The 16,257-nt window shown below is 44.5% G+C and overlaps 2 protein-coding genes across 2 annotated transcripts in view; both read left to right on the top strand.

Annotated features, from left to right (window-relative positions):
- LOC147625828 (lysophospholipid acyltransferase LPEAT2-like) overlaps window positions 1–8,871 on the top strand; it is a 44,049-nt gene extending 35,178 nt beyond the window's left edge. The window contains exons 5-6 of the mRNA XM_086817398.1: window positions 8,327–8,485; window positions 8,592–8,871. Of these exons, the coding sequence (XP_086673524.1) occupies window positions 8,327–8,485; window positions 8,592–8,747 (315 nt within the window). The 3' untranslated portion in view covers window positions 8,748–8,871. The remainder of the gene's footprint in view (window positions 1–8,326; window positions 8,486–8,591) is intronic.
- A 4,556-nt stretch (window positions 8,872–13,427) lies between these two features.
- On the top strand, window positions 13,428–14,718 carry LOC147625827 (uncharacterized). The gene has a single exon (XM_086817840.1). The coding sequence runs from the start codon at window positions 13,428–13,430 to the stop codon at window positions 14,700–14,702; it is 1,275 nt and encodes a 424-aa protein (XP_086673966.1). The 3' UTR covers window positions 14,703–14,718.
- The last annotated feature ends 1,539 nt before the right edge of the window (window positions 14,719–16,257 follow it).

Below are 16,257 nucleotides of genomic sequence, written 5' to 3'. Positions count from 1 at the left end.
CAAAGTGAGACAAGTGGCCTGACACTTGTTAGAAAGTGGATCAAAGTGAGACAAGTGGCCTCACACTTGTCACTTCAGCTATTGTGTGGCTCTCCACTTGTCATCGTAACCTTCTCTTGCCATTTTTAGCTCATGGGAGGCCCAAATCTATAAATTGGAGCCCTCTCTCTTCATTAATGGAGGCTCTCTTGCTCCACACTAGCCTCTACCACCGTTACAGGTTGCCCTAATGATGGCTACTCTCTTTCTCTCTCACTTGAAGGCTGCCCATAAAGAATACCGACTGTTGGGGACTGTTTTGGAGGCTTCCATCGCGAAGAAATACTGAAGACAAGGGTATTTAATCATTTATTATGATTTCTAGCCATTGTACTTGTTGTACCAGCATTTGTACTTGCTATACCAGCCACCATACCGGCTGTACCAGCCACTGTACTTGCTGTACCAGCTTTTGTACTTGTTGTACTTGTTGTACCAGCCATTGTACTTGCTGTACCAGCCATTGTACTTGCTGTACCAACCATTGTACCTACTGTACCGGATGAATGGAGAGTTGTACTTGCTGTACCAGCTCTATTGCATGATGACCTGTGGTTTTTGGGGAAGAATCAGTACCCACACGGAGGTATATGGATTATATTGTTGGCTCGGCATTTCTACAGCCTATGTTCCGGCTTGGTTGCCTCGTGTTGGGCTATGTTATGGCATTTGTATATGGATAATCCGGCATCTCCCGTGGGGAGAGTAAGGCCCTCAAAGCTTGTACATGATATTATTCTCCTTGGGTAATAAAATACTCCAAGGGGGGGGGGTCGGCCCATTCCGGCCTCTGTGCGGTGTCACGTGTGCAAGCTCCATTTTCAGCATTTGTGGATGTTTTGTCCAGCTTTTATGTTTTATGCAAAGTGATGATGGATATGTGTTAAGGCTGTGGCCATGTTTAAGTGTTTTAATATGCATTGATGGTATCAACAAGTGTGTCAAAGGCCCTAGTCCCTCGGGCACCGCCCACCGCCTGCGAGTTTCAGCAACCTCTCTTAAACCATTCAAAAAAAAAATCTTATCCTTATCTCTCTACAGGGCACAATCGACTGTGTGGAGGGAGGCGGCCATAGCTGGAAGGAAGAACTCTCTCTCTCTCTCTCTCTCTCTCTCTCTCTCTCTCTCTCTCTCCCCGTTGCACACACCAAAGCGCTCCATTGCAGGTAAGCAATGTCGTTTTTTTTTTTTTGCTTTGGAGCTTGTCTGCGAAAGAAGCGTTTTTCGTTTGGTGTAGAGAGAGAAGTCCGCTGTGAAGAGAGACAGGCGGCTGGAGCTTTTCGTCGGGTGTAGAGAGAGAAGTCGACTGTGAAGAGAGAGAGGCGGTGCTGTCTGGAGCTGAAGTCGACTTTGTTGTCCACTGTGTGTGGGGGCGAAGACCAGCCCGAGGCGGCCAGCCACGATCGGCTCTGGGCTGGGAATGGACGAACCGTTGTGTGAACCTTCTTACGGGGTGCGAAGACCAGTCCTAGGACCATCTGGTGTAGAGAGCTGAAGTCAACTTTGCTGTCCACTGTGCGAAGACCAGCCCCAGGCGGCCAGCCACGACCGGCGCAGCGGGCGGTCCACAGCCCACAGGCGGCCGTTAATTTTTTTTATTTTTTCCAACGAACGTTGTTCAGTGAGAAAAAATAATTATATATATATATATATTTTGTAAATCAAACGAACACCTCTCTCTCGGCAGTGGAGGGATAATCCCGGAAGTAAAGGGATAATCCACGGTGGTTCAGGCACAAGTTCCCGCGAAATTAATTTTTTATGAGTTGTAGGCACCTTTCTCTCGACCGTCGACGAGAAAGTACAGTAATTGACATACCTGTCAAAGACAACTGGTTAGTTGTCTTTGGCTTGCAGTCGCAGGCGACCGTAAGGGGGGTGACTATTCTCTCTCCACCACTGCTCATTTCATTAGCGTTTTTTTTTTGTAATTTCCGAGTTCTCGCATTTTATTTGTGCAAGAATTAAAGATGTCTGCTAGGCGTAGTGTGTCCCCACCGCCTTCTACTTCTCTAGGGTTTTCAGGTCTCTTGTCCTCGGTCGCGGGTTTGACCCCGACCGAATTGTCAAGCCGTATACGCCCGACCGTTGTCCGGTCCGGAGTGCGCTCGTCGATCACGCGTGATCCGCCAACGCCCTCCTCGTCTGTTGACCCTGCCTTAGGACCCAGCGAGCCCGCAGCGGCCGCAGTATAGCATATGACCCCTTTCTGGCCGACGAGCCAGATGACATGAACACCGACATCGCCGAGGGGACCGAGGAGGACCTCTCGGAATATGACGATTATGACCTATTGGACCCTGCCGACGTCCTGACAGAGACGGAGCTCTCTAGTGGACTTTTTAAATATCTTAATGCAAAACTGAACAATATGGGTAAAGTCTAGGCTGACTTAGTCACGATGCTACAGAGCATCTCCACACGGTTAGATGCACTGACAGCCGCCTCGGCTAGTACTCCAACTCCTCGTGGTGGCCGAGCTCCTGCGGCACGGGTGAGCGTAGCCTCGCCAGTGGTTGCAGGAGTACAAGCCGATGCATCTGCGGGGCCGTCCATAGAGTCAGCTTCGTCGTTACTGAAAGACTTGAAGCCGCCTAGTTTTGGTGGCGAGGAGGAGAGAAACAAGGACTCAGTCAACATGTTTCTAGCAAAGTGGTCAGACTTGCACGCGCTGCGACAGTAGCCTAGCCGTATACAGTCCGTAGAGGCTAGCCTCTCATTAACCGGCAAAGCGTACAAGTGGTGGATGAGTTTGACAACTCATCCTGCCACTTGGACGGAGTTTGAAACGATGTTTCGAAAAGAGTTTTTGCCTGTTAATGAGGCGGAGAGAAGCTGAGAGTTATGGAACGAGTACTCGATGGAGAACAAATCCCTGACTCAGTACATCTCAGACTATAGGGAGATAGTACTCAAGCTAAAGGGGATCGATGCATTCCAGACATTGCGAGGCTTTAAAAGAGGCCTCAAAGATGATTACCTTGAGTACGTAGAGCCCTTACAGCCTAAAGACTTAGCAGAGGCAATTAAGTATGCGCAGATATTTGATGACATCAAGCGCCGTAGTGCGCGTGGTGGTTCGAGCAGGACCGAGGGTAGTGAGAAGAGGAGGTTAGGCCTTAAAAGAAAAGGGTTCCGCAGTGATAAGCAGGGGGATAGGATGGACTAGGAAGGACAGGGTGGTCATTGGTCTAAAAAACCGCGACCATCCAGGAAGAAAAGAGACAACGAAATCCAAAAGAAAGAGCAGTATATTAAAGCGCGAAAGGAAAATCGTTGCTTTAATTGCAACGATGTAGGGCACACGAAGGCTGAGTGTCCAAAGCCTAAAGCCAGCATGAGTGGCAACGAGCCCAAAAGAGATGGTAAATCCTCTAGGCAGTTGCATACAGTGCAGAGACTCTCTCTCAGTTTCGCAGAGTTCAGAGAGGTGACAGTGTGTCATTTTGATGAGCATCACGCTTGTTCAGTGACACCAGCGATGTGGCAACCTACTGTAGGTCCGCATGACATGGTGGGCATGTATGGCACCATAGGTGGCCGTAGAGTCACAGTTTTTATCGATGATGGAACTAGCCACAACTTCTTGAACTACTCGTTAGTCAAGAAGTTGGGGTTGATTGAGACCCAGAGCGATCATGAGTATACTGTTGGCCTAGCCAACGGGTATGACAAAACGGTATGGAACACCGTAGTATTGGGGGTCCCATTATCTATGCAGGACTACGAGGCTCTGCTTGACTTTCAGGTCATGCACTTAGCCAGAGCAGACGTTACCTTGTATTGCTGACTGCACCTGTAGTTTTGCAATGAAGCATGCAAATCACAAAAGCCCCATGAAATGAACCCAAAATCAAGTACCTGTATGGCTAGGACCAGATCTGCGTTTGTAGAGGTGTTGAGAGGGACTAGAGGCAGGTTGCCATTGTTGGTCCTTGGGTGGCTGGTCACTTGGTTACGAACGGGCGGGCAAGCGATTGGAGGTAGTGGTGTGGAACTGCAACGTCGGGTGGGCAAGCAATTGGAGGCTGCAGTGTTGACGGTGGTGGCATGGAACTGCAACGTCGAACTACAACGGTGGCGGCAGGGAGCTCTGTCGGACGGTGACTAGTCGGAGGTATGCCGGACGGGATTGTGCCGGGATGGCGATTGTGTCGGACGGAAGTGTCCCAAAAAACTTGGAAACTCCTAGTGCTCTGCACACTTGTGCTGTCGAGTGTGGAGGGGAAAATGGGGGGCTGCGAGCGGAAAGTGGCAGGTCGGGCGGCGGGAAGGAGGCGCTCAGTTGCCGAAAACAAGGCGCACAGGCTGCCGGAACATGTAGTCGACAGAGATGGGGCGCCAGACGGAAATGTAGGCCGCGTGAGGGTTGCCGGCGGACGGAGTGGCGTAGGTTAACATGGCGATGGCCTGCATGACAGGGAGAATCGAGCTCTGATGCCACTGTTGGTTGCAGCTGGACTAGGGTTTTGGCATGGCAACCCACACACACAAAGAGAGGAAGGCACACACACGATGATGAGATGCCAAGTGATGATTGGAGAGTCAACTCCATAATATCAAAATACAATAAAAGTGGTGGTGTCCTTTCACACTAGATATCCAAGAGGAAAAACCCAAAGGGAGAAAAGTGCCCTTGGTTAGCCCATGTTCACATGTGGCACAACTCATAGCATATATGCGAATAATCATGTACTTCTTGATGCTTATCTGAGCCTTGCTAAATCCCTGAACTAAGGTTTTTCTACTACCCAAACGAATAATTAGCTCAGAGGTTAACCATGTCATGTGTGCACTTGACACCCAAGGTGTGCAAGAGTGTTTTCAAGAGAAATATAGAGAAGCAATTCCACGAAAACAAAATGCGCCTTGTTTTTTTGGAAAAAAATGATTAGCTTTTAGGTAGTAAATAAAGGGGCCTTGGGTTGTGCATTCAAAAGATAGTGTGGCGCTTTTTTCTCTTGGATAAATTATGACCATGCACACGCTCCCTCCATCAGCAATTGGTCTTCTCCAACTTGCAACTCCAATTTGCAAGTACTCTTAGTTTGCTGACTTGTCATCTCTTCAATCCGCTTTTCACTTCTGCAAAACTTAGGTTCTTTTTTTTCCGAGAAAGAGATCATTCTTTTAGTTACCAAACAAAATAGCCATTCTGGCTAAAGTACAAACTCAGCTCCATAGAGGGGAGTGACAATCAAGAAAGCTGAGAAAAAATGGGAAGGGTTGTCCTTCTCCCTTGGCTGCCCGCTTTGGGGGCAGAAGGCTTACCTCATATTTATTTATTTATTTATTTTTTTGGGGGGGGGGGGGTGTTTGGGAAACAAGCACACAGGTGGTCTATAATGCCAAGTGACCTCGCCGGTCTTGTCAGTGAGAAAAGGGTCGTAACCCCAAATCTGTAGGAAGCGCTGTGCAGGAAGGCCTCGTGGTGCTTCCGCATGCAATCGGAGCCACCCTAAAGTTTCCCCCAATGTCCATGGAGGGTATGAACGATATCGAGCAAGATGCTCCGGATGGACTCCCTTGGCGGAGGTGAGGGAGCCCTCGATGGCCTTGCTACAACGAGTTCTCCAAATATGCCATGCAACAATAGTGCTGCAAATCTCCCATCTCTAGCAGGAACTGGGAGTCCAATGATCAGAAGAGGGAGCTGGAATGGGAACTGTAGAGATATGGAGGTGAGAGACCTGCAAGGCAAGGCCCCACCATCCTCCTCACGTGCCATGATGGCCTCGGCCTCAATGTCCCAAGCAATTGTGCCCCAAGTAACTTGGAGGGGGGGAGAGGGGGGTCCATAGTGAAAATGCGGAGAATCCTCTGCCAAGCTTGCTGAGCCTCCCCCCCCACATCAAAAATGACTACTATCAGGACAATCATTGCGTTGGCAGCACACCATGGTTGGAGTATTGGATATCAAGACGATGTTCTTGAATGGTGATCTTATAAAAGAGGTCTTTGTGGTTGCATGCCATGAACACAAAGAATGTCTTTTGAAGAAGGCACTTTATGGACTTAAGCCGGCACCAAGAGCATGGTATGCAAAGATACATGCACATTTGACTAGTCATGGGTTTCATAATAGTACTACTGAAAGTTACTCTATATGTGCACATTGATGGTGCAGACATAGTGGTCATCATACTCTATGTTGATGACATAATCTTGACAGGGAGTAATCAGCAGAAAATTTCAGATTTCACAACTGAATTACATAGAGCTTTTGAAGTATCAGATCTTGGCCGGTTGCACTTTTACTTGGGTATTCGGTTTATGCAGACAGACGGTGGCATTATAATGTCTCAGTCTAAGTATAGAAAAGGGCTTTTGAAGAGGTTTGGCATGGAAGATTGCAAACCTATCTCTACTCTAGGTAAGACAGGTACGAGGCTTAGTAGCTTTGATGTAGGTGAGCCTTTTGATGCTACTACTTACAGCCAGGTTGTTGGATGTCTCATATACTCATGCAACGCACGGCCATATATTTCTTGTGCTGTATCCCTATTGAGTAAGTTTATGCACAGCCCAGGGATAAAGCATTGGCAAACTGTGAAGCGAGTGTTTAGATACCTCCAAGGCACTCAGTCTTATGGGATGTTTTATGCCAAGGGGGCTGATTTTCAGCTTTATGCTTACATCGATTCAGATTGGGCGACTATGATACTAGACACTCCACGATTGATTTTTGTTTCTTGCTAGGCAATTCTTCCATATCTTGGCTTAGCAAAAAGCAACCTATTGTGGCTACTTCTACATGCTGAGTACAGGGTAGTCTTCACAGCCATGATTGAGTGCAAATAGTTGAGGAGATAGGATATTGACTTGTGTGCTAGCCAGCAGGGTGCTACTGCTATACTGACAAGGATATTGACTTGTGTGCTAGCTAGCAGGGTGTTACTCCTATACTGATAGATAGTCAGAGTGCTATGGCTATGGCAAGGAATTTAGTTTTCCATGCATGGACCAAGCACATAGAGGTCCATTATCATTACATACGGGAGAGGCTTCATGCAAGGGATATCAATCTTATCTATTGTTCATCACAGGACAATGTGGCAGATCTCTTCACCAAGGCGCTTCCTTGAGAGGTTCGAAGCTTTCCGCAAAGCCTTGGGCTTGATACCATTTGGGGATTGAAATACTCTGTATATATACATTTCCACTACAGGGGGGATTTGTAGAAGATTTACACATTTTGTAGTGGACATGAATGTAGGAGTTAGGAGTTAGGAGTTATTAGTGCTAGGCACTAGGCACTTAGCTTATTTGGAGTTTTTTATACCTCAGTGTCACTTATATGCTTTATGGTGACACATGGCACTTTGTACTTGGACGCCTTGGTCCTTAAATGTAGGAAGGCACATCTTACTTTAGTGGTAATAATGAGATTTTCTCACACACTGACGTGAGCTTCTTCCACCGCCAACTTCTGTGTGTGCAGGTCGACTGTGTGTCTTCTTACATTGTGTTCAAGCTCTCCATTGCTGTTGCTTCCTTGGCATCCCGTCTTCTTACATTATGTCCAAGCTCTCCATTGCTCTTGCTTCCCTGCCTCTCGCCAACAGAATTAGTCCCTTGATAGAGCAGATCAGCTTGTCCCATGCTGCACTCTCTCTCCTCAAATTAGTGGAGTCTACATTGCCTCCATGGCAATCTGCTGGGGTGTGTTGGGGTTGGGGGTGGTGTTGGGTTCTCTCATGTTGAAATCACCTCCCATACACCAAACGTCTTTGTGGGGGAGGTGTAGAAGAAGATACGATTAAGAGGATAAATGACTTGATAGTGAATGATTATTGCAGGTGGTGTATGCTTGTTTGGATTGATTAAAAAAAAAGAACCATATCACTTCAAGGCATAGCATCACATTCTCTATTCAAGCAGTTTCATGCCTTCTTTCCTGCTAGAACTTAGAGCTTGCTGACTGCATCCATCTTTTATTTTCTGTATTGATTCAGTCCCATCAATCTGTGCTAATAAAAATAGAGGAAGGTGTAGGAATACTTGCACTCGAAAATTGAAAGGAAATGAGAGAAAGGAAGATGCAAAACACTCGAATGCAGCTAGAGACTGTAAATTCCACAGACACTGCCAAAACAAGATGGTGAATAATATTCTCTTACAACAGCACACAATCTCACCACTGCGATCCACAGCAATAAGGAAACTAGACTTGTTTTGAAGGTGAGCATGCTATGGAGGCTGGAGGTGGCACTACACCTGCTCCACTACTGCTCCAGTTTAGCTGCAGTATGCACTTGATCTGATGTTTGGTTATTGCTGTACACAGTTTGTGGCAGGGATGGCTTTTTTGTCTACACAAACGTGCTTTTCCAGTACGATGGAGGCAGCATTCCATGCATGTGACATTGATCATGATGGCTTGCTCTCATGGCCTGAAGTAGAGAGAAGCTTGAAGAACATATTCCCAGACATGCAAACCTCAATGGTAAGAATAAGCTCTTACACTGCAGATCTGCATAAAGCCTCCTCTTCATGTGTCTTGATCTTGCCAATATGAGTGTTGAATGGATGTAGCTTGGCTATACTTGCAGGCTAAGAAGCTCTTCAACTCTTTGGATTTGGACCATGACGGTGTGATAAGCTGGAATGAATTTAGTAGCTTTTTACAACGCAACCCCGAGTACCTTGCTGTGATTATGGCAGCACGCCCAGATCTCTTAAGCCAGGATGCACAAAAAAACAAGTGATGTGTAATATTTTTGTTTGGCCAAAATCTATGCCAAGTTGGGTGAACGTGTGCAAGAAGCTTTGTCAAATTAATCTTGTAAACTGACCTTTTTTAATTGGCTGCCATAGGTATGGCTTAGTGCTTGTTTAGCTTGGTCAAGATTATTCTAAAACTAATGTGGAGTATTATGGGAATATAACGGTCTAGTGTAGCATGTGCCAAGTCTATCCAAGCCATCACATAGGCCACCTTCCTATGTGAATATGAGGAAGGTGGCCTTAGGAGGCCACCTAAGTGTGAGGGGAGAGTGATGCACACCACACCCAGATTTTGTATACATGTTACAGAAAGCCTTTTATCGCTTGAAGCTGGCACCTAGAGTATCATTAAACAAGATCAGGGAGTATCTTATTACCATTGGATTTTAAATATCTAATGTATATTTTTCACTTTACGTGAAAAAGATAGACATTTATGTGGATGACTTGATTGTCACTAGTGATAGTGATGCTAACATACATGACGTTAGGATGCTTTTGAAGCAAAATTTTGAGATGAAGGATTTGGGTGAGTTGTGGTATTTCTTGAGTATAGAGGTGGTGGGATCACCTCATGGCATTTTGTTATTATAGAGGTAATATGGTTTCAAAATGTTATCTAAGTATAGTATGACAAGTTGTAAGCCTATTTCAATGTCATTGGAGTAGAACACAAAGCTTTTCGCGGATACAGGTTTGGTTTTGGAGGACCCCACTATGTATTTGGGCACATAGTGGGTAGCTTGATCTACATGAACATTATTCGGCCAGACTTGAGCTATGATGTTAAACTTGTGAGCTAGTTTATGCAGGCCCCCAAGAAGCCACACTTGGATGTGGCTAGATGGATTCTTAGGTACATAAATTCTATTCTTAGTTGAATGAAATTTTATATGAAGCTAACAGAGAAGGTTGATACAGAGATATAGCTACATGGGTATACAGATGTTGATTGGCATGGTAATGTCATAGACATGAGATCTATCAGTAGCTTTATGTTTTCTAATTTTGGCAGTGTTGCTGTGAGTTAAGAAAGAAATGACAACAATTGCCTTGTCTAGTATTACAGAGGTAAAGTATGGCAGTTTGTGAGATAGCTTGGTTTCAGAAGCTATGTGGTGATATGGGTGAGCCTCTAGTGGATAGGAATATTATCATTTAATGTGAGTAGTATATAACTAGTCACATACAACTAGCCAGTAATCCCAATATACCACATTGCTAGGACGAAGCACATTGAGGTGCATTATCCCTTTGTAAGGGAGAAGGTTCTAGTAGAGGTGATGTAGATATGGTATATGTCAGCACAAAGGATCAAGTAGATGATATCTTCACAAACTTGGCATTGGGTACAGAGAATCTCTCCAAGTTTAGGATCTTAATTAGAGTGTAGTGTGTGGAGTTGAGCTCGAGGGGAAGTGTTGAGATATCGAGCTTAACTAGTGCTGCGGATATTATCAATCATGTGACTGGCCTGCTGGGTGATAAGTACTGCACTCATGCCACCGGTAGGATTGGTGAGATTATAGGTTGTGTGATAGCCGGCTTTGGTGTACTAGAGTTAGGCATAATTATAGTGCAAGCTTATGTAGTCGGGTTCACACGACGGACTAATCTTTTAATTAAGATATAGCAGGAGAGTACTTTTTCTTCTAGTATATACTCTTATCTTTACGATATAATAGATTGAGAGAAGAATAAGATAGAAGAAAATTCAGCCATCCACCTCTCTTGTGTCTTGGTATTATTATGTGTATGTGTTAACTTGCAACAAGGAACTCAAGATCTCCCTCTCTTCCGCACTCTCTTTAATACCTTCTCTAACTAAGAGGATATCTCAATTTTAGATAATCAAAAGAGCAGATCGAGGAGAAGGTGAGGGCTAAGAGAACTAGCATTGATACTAATTGTTGGAGTGGAGATCAAGGTAGCAACACACACATAGCTGCAACAAGTAGAGATAGAGAGAAGCACAACACTCAAAGTAGATTGATGAGAATGAGTGAAGTACAAGTGAAGTGACATGATAAAATCACTTACACACACTCATAAGAGTGTGTACATATGTCCGAGGAAAAAACTCCTAAAGAGGGAAAAAGTTCCCCGACCCATTATTAGCCTATGTCCGCACATCACTACCATATAAATGGCTACATGAAAATTGCTTTCTTTTAATTTTTTAACAAAAAAGAGTAGTTTAATAAAAAGCAAAAGAAACTTTTGCAAGAAAATACACTCATCAATGACACTATAATGCATGCTTAACTATGGTAAATGGGCCTTCAAATTCATGATTTGTTTTGACGTTATGGTATAAAAACTCAAATTGAAGTATTATTGAGGCAGATGCAAAAAGGTTTTTGTGTGTTGTAAAAAGAAGTATGTTTTGTGGTCAACATGGGACAGATGGTCAAGCCCCCAGTACCCTAATCATGCTCCTCGCTCACATGACCCACGAAACCTCACCCTCTCAATAGCCACCTCACCCATTGTCCACTGGCCCCTGCCAACATCCGGTTGAACCCCCCACCTTCCATGCCAAACTCCTCTATGATACTAGCTTCCCCCACCCAACCTCCTCCCCATTCAAGCTGGAAGAATTGATCGTAACCGTGCCTCCCTCGAACCCTCCTCATCCAAGAAGCATGCATGAGAGAGCATCCTGGTCAGTTCTGGAAGAGGTAGACACTACAGCCAAGCACGAGAAGACGAAGGCATCACAATGCAAAGAAGAACAGTGGATCTGTAGATGGCCTCAACTCATGGGTTCTTGATCTCCTATTACATCATACCGTTTTATTTTTTGCATTAGTATCCTTTCATTAGGAATTTAAACTCTCTCTTAAAGCTCTTTTTATGTATATTCGTACTAACATGCTGAACTTATGAATACTTATGGCATACTTTATTTCCCTTAATAGTGAAGCATTAAGTGGAAAGGGAAGGCTGGAGACCCTCCAAAAGGCCTCAATTGGACTCTAGCACTTCAGCTCCTACCAGTGAGGTCAATGGACCTTGGTTAAACATTTCAGACTTAATAGTGGCAGTGGATTTCCCTTTGCTAAAACCAATTGATGCAGTCTACCACGTATAAAACTCATCAAGCCAGGGGATAATCCAAGGGTTGATCCAGTTAGCCTTTGTCAATATGAAGATGAGCTCTTAAGGGAAGAATCGCATGTTGCATTTGGCCTTTGTCAATATAAAGATGAGCTCTTGAGGGAAGGAGCATGTTGCATATGAAGATGAGCTCTTCAGGCAAGGAGTAATGTTGCATGGACTAGCCAAGGGACAAGCCTGAACTTGATGAGTCATGTGAGTCTCACACATGGGTTAGTAGTTTTTTAATAGGAGAGTGGATTCAAATGGTCCTATAAAGCTATTGAGAGTTGGGTCATGAAACAAGAATTGCAACCTATATAAGCTAGTTTAGTGAATAAATACACATATAGAGCTGTATATGTTTGCATCAAGTCTAGAGTTGTATATGTTTGCATCAAGTCAAGAGGAAAACCCTTGGGTTGATGGCGATTGTGGTAGGGGATGCATCTAATAGTATCTGTGTATAAGAGGTCATCTACAGGGGTTGGGATGCTTGGGTTTGATCATACTTTTGAGTTCCTAGGTGGATGATATGAGTATTATAGCTTTTAGACCTTGTCGCCCTTTATTACACAAAGAAGGCTTAATGTGAGAGTGGTTAAAAAAAAAGACTTTCGCACATCTCGCACGGTTAATTGATCTTAATACAAATAATAGCTATTGTGAATATTTCTAAGAATAATGGGTCACCTTTAAGTCATTGAGTCCCACACTCACCATTGGCAGCAATGATAACTTTATGCTGTGTTCTCTAGTGAATGAAGATGGGTTGCACATGCTCCTGCACACCTAGAAAATAGGCCAATGCTCTGATGCTCCCAAGTTTGCAGGAGAGAATGTGCTCCTTCATTCTCTCCTTTTAAGTCCATGATTGACTTTGAAATGATGCGCTCTACAAAGTATTTTTCTGATAAGAGTGCTTAGGATAAAATGAGTTTTTGGAAATTTTAATCAGTGTAGTTTAATTTTATTACAATTTATGCTTGCTTAATTTGCATGTATTATCAATGTAGTTTAATTTTATTACAATTTATGCTTGTTTAATTTGCATGTAATTATCAACCCCATATGATATTTTGTGTGCATCTTGAGCGGTTTGCACAAAAGTTTTATGTATGATTAAAGCATGTTTTGTTTTAGAAAACAACTATCACCTACATGTAAAGAAATTAACGGTTTTTATTTGGTGTTTTAACGTTTAAGAATTTCACGAGCGGTAACTACATTGAAAGGGGATGGTAATACTATACTTAAGGAGAAATAATAATGTTTCAAACTAACCTAAGTGTAGTTAGTGATCCGTACGTGCAACTATACGACGTGCCGACCGCGTCCGCACACATGCATGGGGCAACCCCAGATACCCGACAAGCTGGCCTTGACTCGTCCTTCTCACTACTGCTGTATGTGTGTGTGTGTGTGAGAGAGAGAGAGAGAGAGAGAGAGAGAGAGGGGTAATCTATCTGGCTTTTGTTGGGCACCGTATCTCTGAGATAGTATATTGTGTTGGCGCCAATTGTGTATCACTAAAGCTCGTAGCCATATCATCTACGTATACAATGCTGCTCCAGCAAGTGCTGGAGGAGCTCTCTAGCTGCAATACCTTCTCTGATTCCTGCGCATCTGAAGATGAACTCCTAGACGATAAGCTTGGTGAGAACTCCTGTAAGATAATTAATGGCACTAATACGGCATGTCAAGAGGAGATTAGTAAATGCTCCATAGCCGAGCCAGGCGCAGCTGATAGTTCTAGCAAGCATCAGAGAGAACCAGCAATAGACCCAAAGGTGGGCGCTTTTGGCCTAGAGTCGAAAACCCCCCCCTTGACTCGCAACACTAGTAGCAGCAATGCCCAGTATCTTTACCGTGCTGCAGTAGCTGCCAAGGATATCCAAGTCTCCGGCCATGGGAGATTATCTGGTCCCGCTCTGCTAGCCAACTGCTTGCTGTCCATGATCTCCCTCTCGGATGATGCTGAGACTGATAATAATGCAGCTGCTGCAGTACCAGATCGCATAAAAGAGAGCACTTTGAAGGCTCTTTCTCTCATGGAAAGCAAAGGCGTGGCAGCACTCTCGAAGGAGGTTATGATTAACCAAACAGCTAATCTACCCTCTAATTCACCCTCTAATTACAACAAGATGGAGGTAATAAGCTGTTGCCTGCTTGGATGTGGGAGGAACCCATCGTCCAAAAGCATGGCAAGCACGTTAGAGTTACTGGAAAACTCGGACGAGATCAGCAATGATGATGGTAATCCCAGGATTAGTAGCTGCACTATGAAGGTTAAGGGCAGTTGGGGGGCTTGCAATGTGAGGAGCATGTTGAAGCGGGTTCTTTCCACTGCAAGGGGCCGGTCAAGTGGGATCATTGATACGGATCAGCAAAGTGCAAGCTGCAGCCCAGAAATGTGTATTGATCAAGGCGACGGCCATGGCCGGCAAGGCAGCTATGTCGATGATGATCACATTCTGTGTGGAGTGAAGAGAAGCTTGGATGGTGCGCACGAGGTGGTGCAAGTGGTGTCGTCACACGATATCCCCGTGGCGTCGACCTTTGTTTTCGAGCAGCCCTGCTTCTCTTCCTCCTCCTCGACGTCGTCCACCGCCCGCTGCATCAAGCTGCAGGAGTCCACCCACCCCTGGCTCTCTGCAGACGACTCCTGCTCCACCTCCCCCCTTAATCGGTCCCAGTCCCCTGCAGCCGCCGACCGTCATTCTACGGATAATTCAAATGATTATGATCATCCTTCTGCTGCTGATCATGCGCTACTTGTGATGCAAGAAGACCTCCAGATTCGCATCGCACAGAAGCGCCTCAACGTGTCCAGATAACAGGCCTCTAAGCCATTCACAGTCGATAGGTGTCACCATAGATACAAGACGAGGCCTAGATTTACCCTTATTTATTGACCTAAGTCGCTTTTTTTTTTCTTTTTCTTTCTTTCTTTTTGAGCTTGGACTAGAACATTCCTTGGTTCTTGTAAATTGGTGACATTTTCTTATTTTAGTGTTAATCACTAAGCATGCATCAAACTAATGAGTATAATCTTGTGGAATGATTCTCTCTCTCTCTCTCTCTCTCTCTCTCTCTAATAGAGCAAAGAGAGGAGAGCCAAGCAAAATCAATATGGAATAAATGAAAATATATTGTGTCGGAAGAGTATCATCACATAGGAGAGAGAGAGAGAAGCAAACAAAGCATGCTACATAGGGATATGAGATCTTACGGCTCTCCATGTCACAATGAAAGTGCAATGGCACATTTAGGAATGCACAAGGTAGTTTCATGAAAACTTTTAAGAGTTCTTAAACTGCATTCTAACAATACATCCATCCATATGCCCATAAGCACTAGAACTTGAGCATCTCTCACTATTTCCCCCCTCCACCAACCGACTCTCCACCAATGCTTCTCTTTGCTTTTGCATCTCTCACTATTTCCCCCCTCCACCAATGCTTCATCTTTGCTTTTGCAATGCTTTATCTTTGGTCTCCACCAATGATTCATCTTTTCTTTTGCAATGTCTCCACTTTTCACACATAGCCATGTGCTCTTGCTTAACATACTTGTTGGTGTGCTTTGAAGACTTTGTTTCTAGTGAGACATGGACACTCACTGTCTGCCAATGGAAATATTTTTGTGTGTTGAATTTTCTTCCAATGGAGGAGACATGAGTGCTCACTATTTGCCAATGAAGACTTTTTTGTGTGTTGACTTGGCTTCAAATGGAGGGGAGACAAATTCTCACTATCCACCATGTTGTTATCAGGGCCTGCATTCTATATATACAACCCTCCGATTTGGTTTTGCCTCATCTACCATTATGAAGCCATAAAATCCGGTTGAGATTCATGGCGACATTGTACCATAGTGTGATTTAACATTTCCCAACAAATGTTATGTTGTCCTCTTTCATCTCGCAAACAAAAATGTTCATGAGCTCTTGCACACTACAAAGTGAAACAAACATTATAAGGTGATAGTGTCCCAAGGAAATAATGATAATAATTCAATACAATTTACCTTCACTACAACACAACCCCCACTTAGTGGACGGGTTTGAAATGATAGGTTTTTTCAAGGACGTCATTTACGCGATGATGAACGTCGTATAAAGGACACATTTTAAAGCTAAAAAATCTTGTCGCAAAATGATCGTCGCAAAAGTGATGTGTAAATATGCATCATATAAACGATGCTTGCAACTGTAGGGCGTCTCTTAAGCGATGCCCTGGAAAGTAAAAAAAAACCCCAAACAGTTGGCTCCTGTGAATTTGTAGGAGCCATCTATTGCAGCCAGGCTTGGCGCATGCTTGCCCCGCAACACCTTCAAGCCAGTCTGCATCCTCACCTCAGGAAGTGAATGGGAGTGGCTTAGAAGAGTCT

Source organism: Cibotium barometz, chromosome 23 (genome assembly GCF_041138505.1).
Source record: "Cibotium barometz isolate CiBa-2024 chromosome 23, ASM4113850v1, whole genome shotgun sequence".
NCBI lineage: Eukaryota > Viridiplantae > Streptophyta > Polypodiopsida > Cyatheales > Cibotiaceae > Cibotium > Cibotium barometz.
Note: the sequence above shows the minus strand (reverse complement) of the source record. Positions and strands in the feature narration are given on the sequence as shown.

Coding starts and splice junctions, on each gene's coding strand:
- LOC147625827 (XM_086817840.1), top strand. CDS start 13,428: ATGCTGCTCCAGCAAGTGCTGGAGGAGCTCTCTAGCTGCAATACCTTC.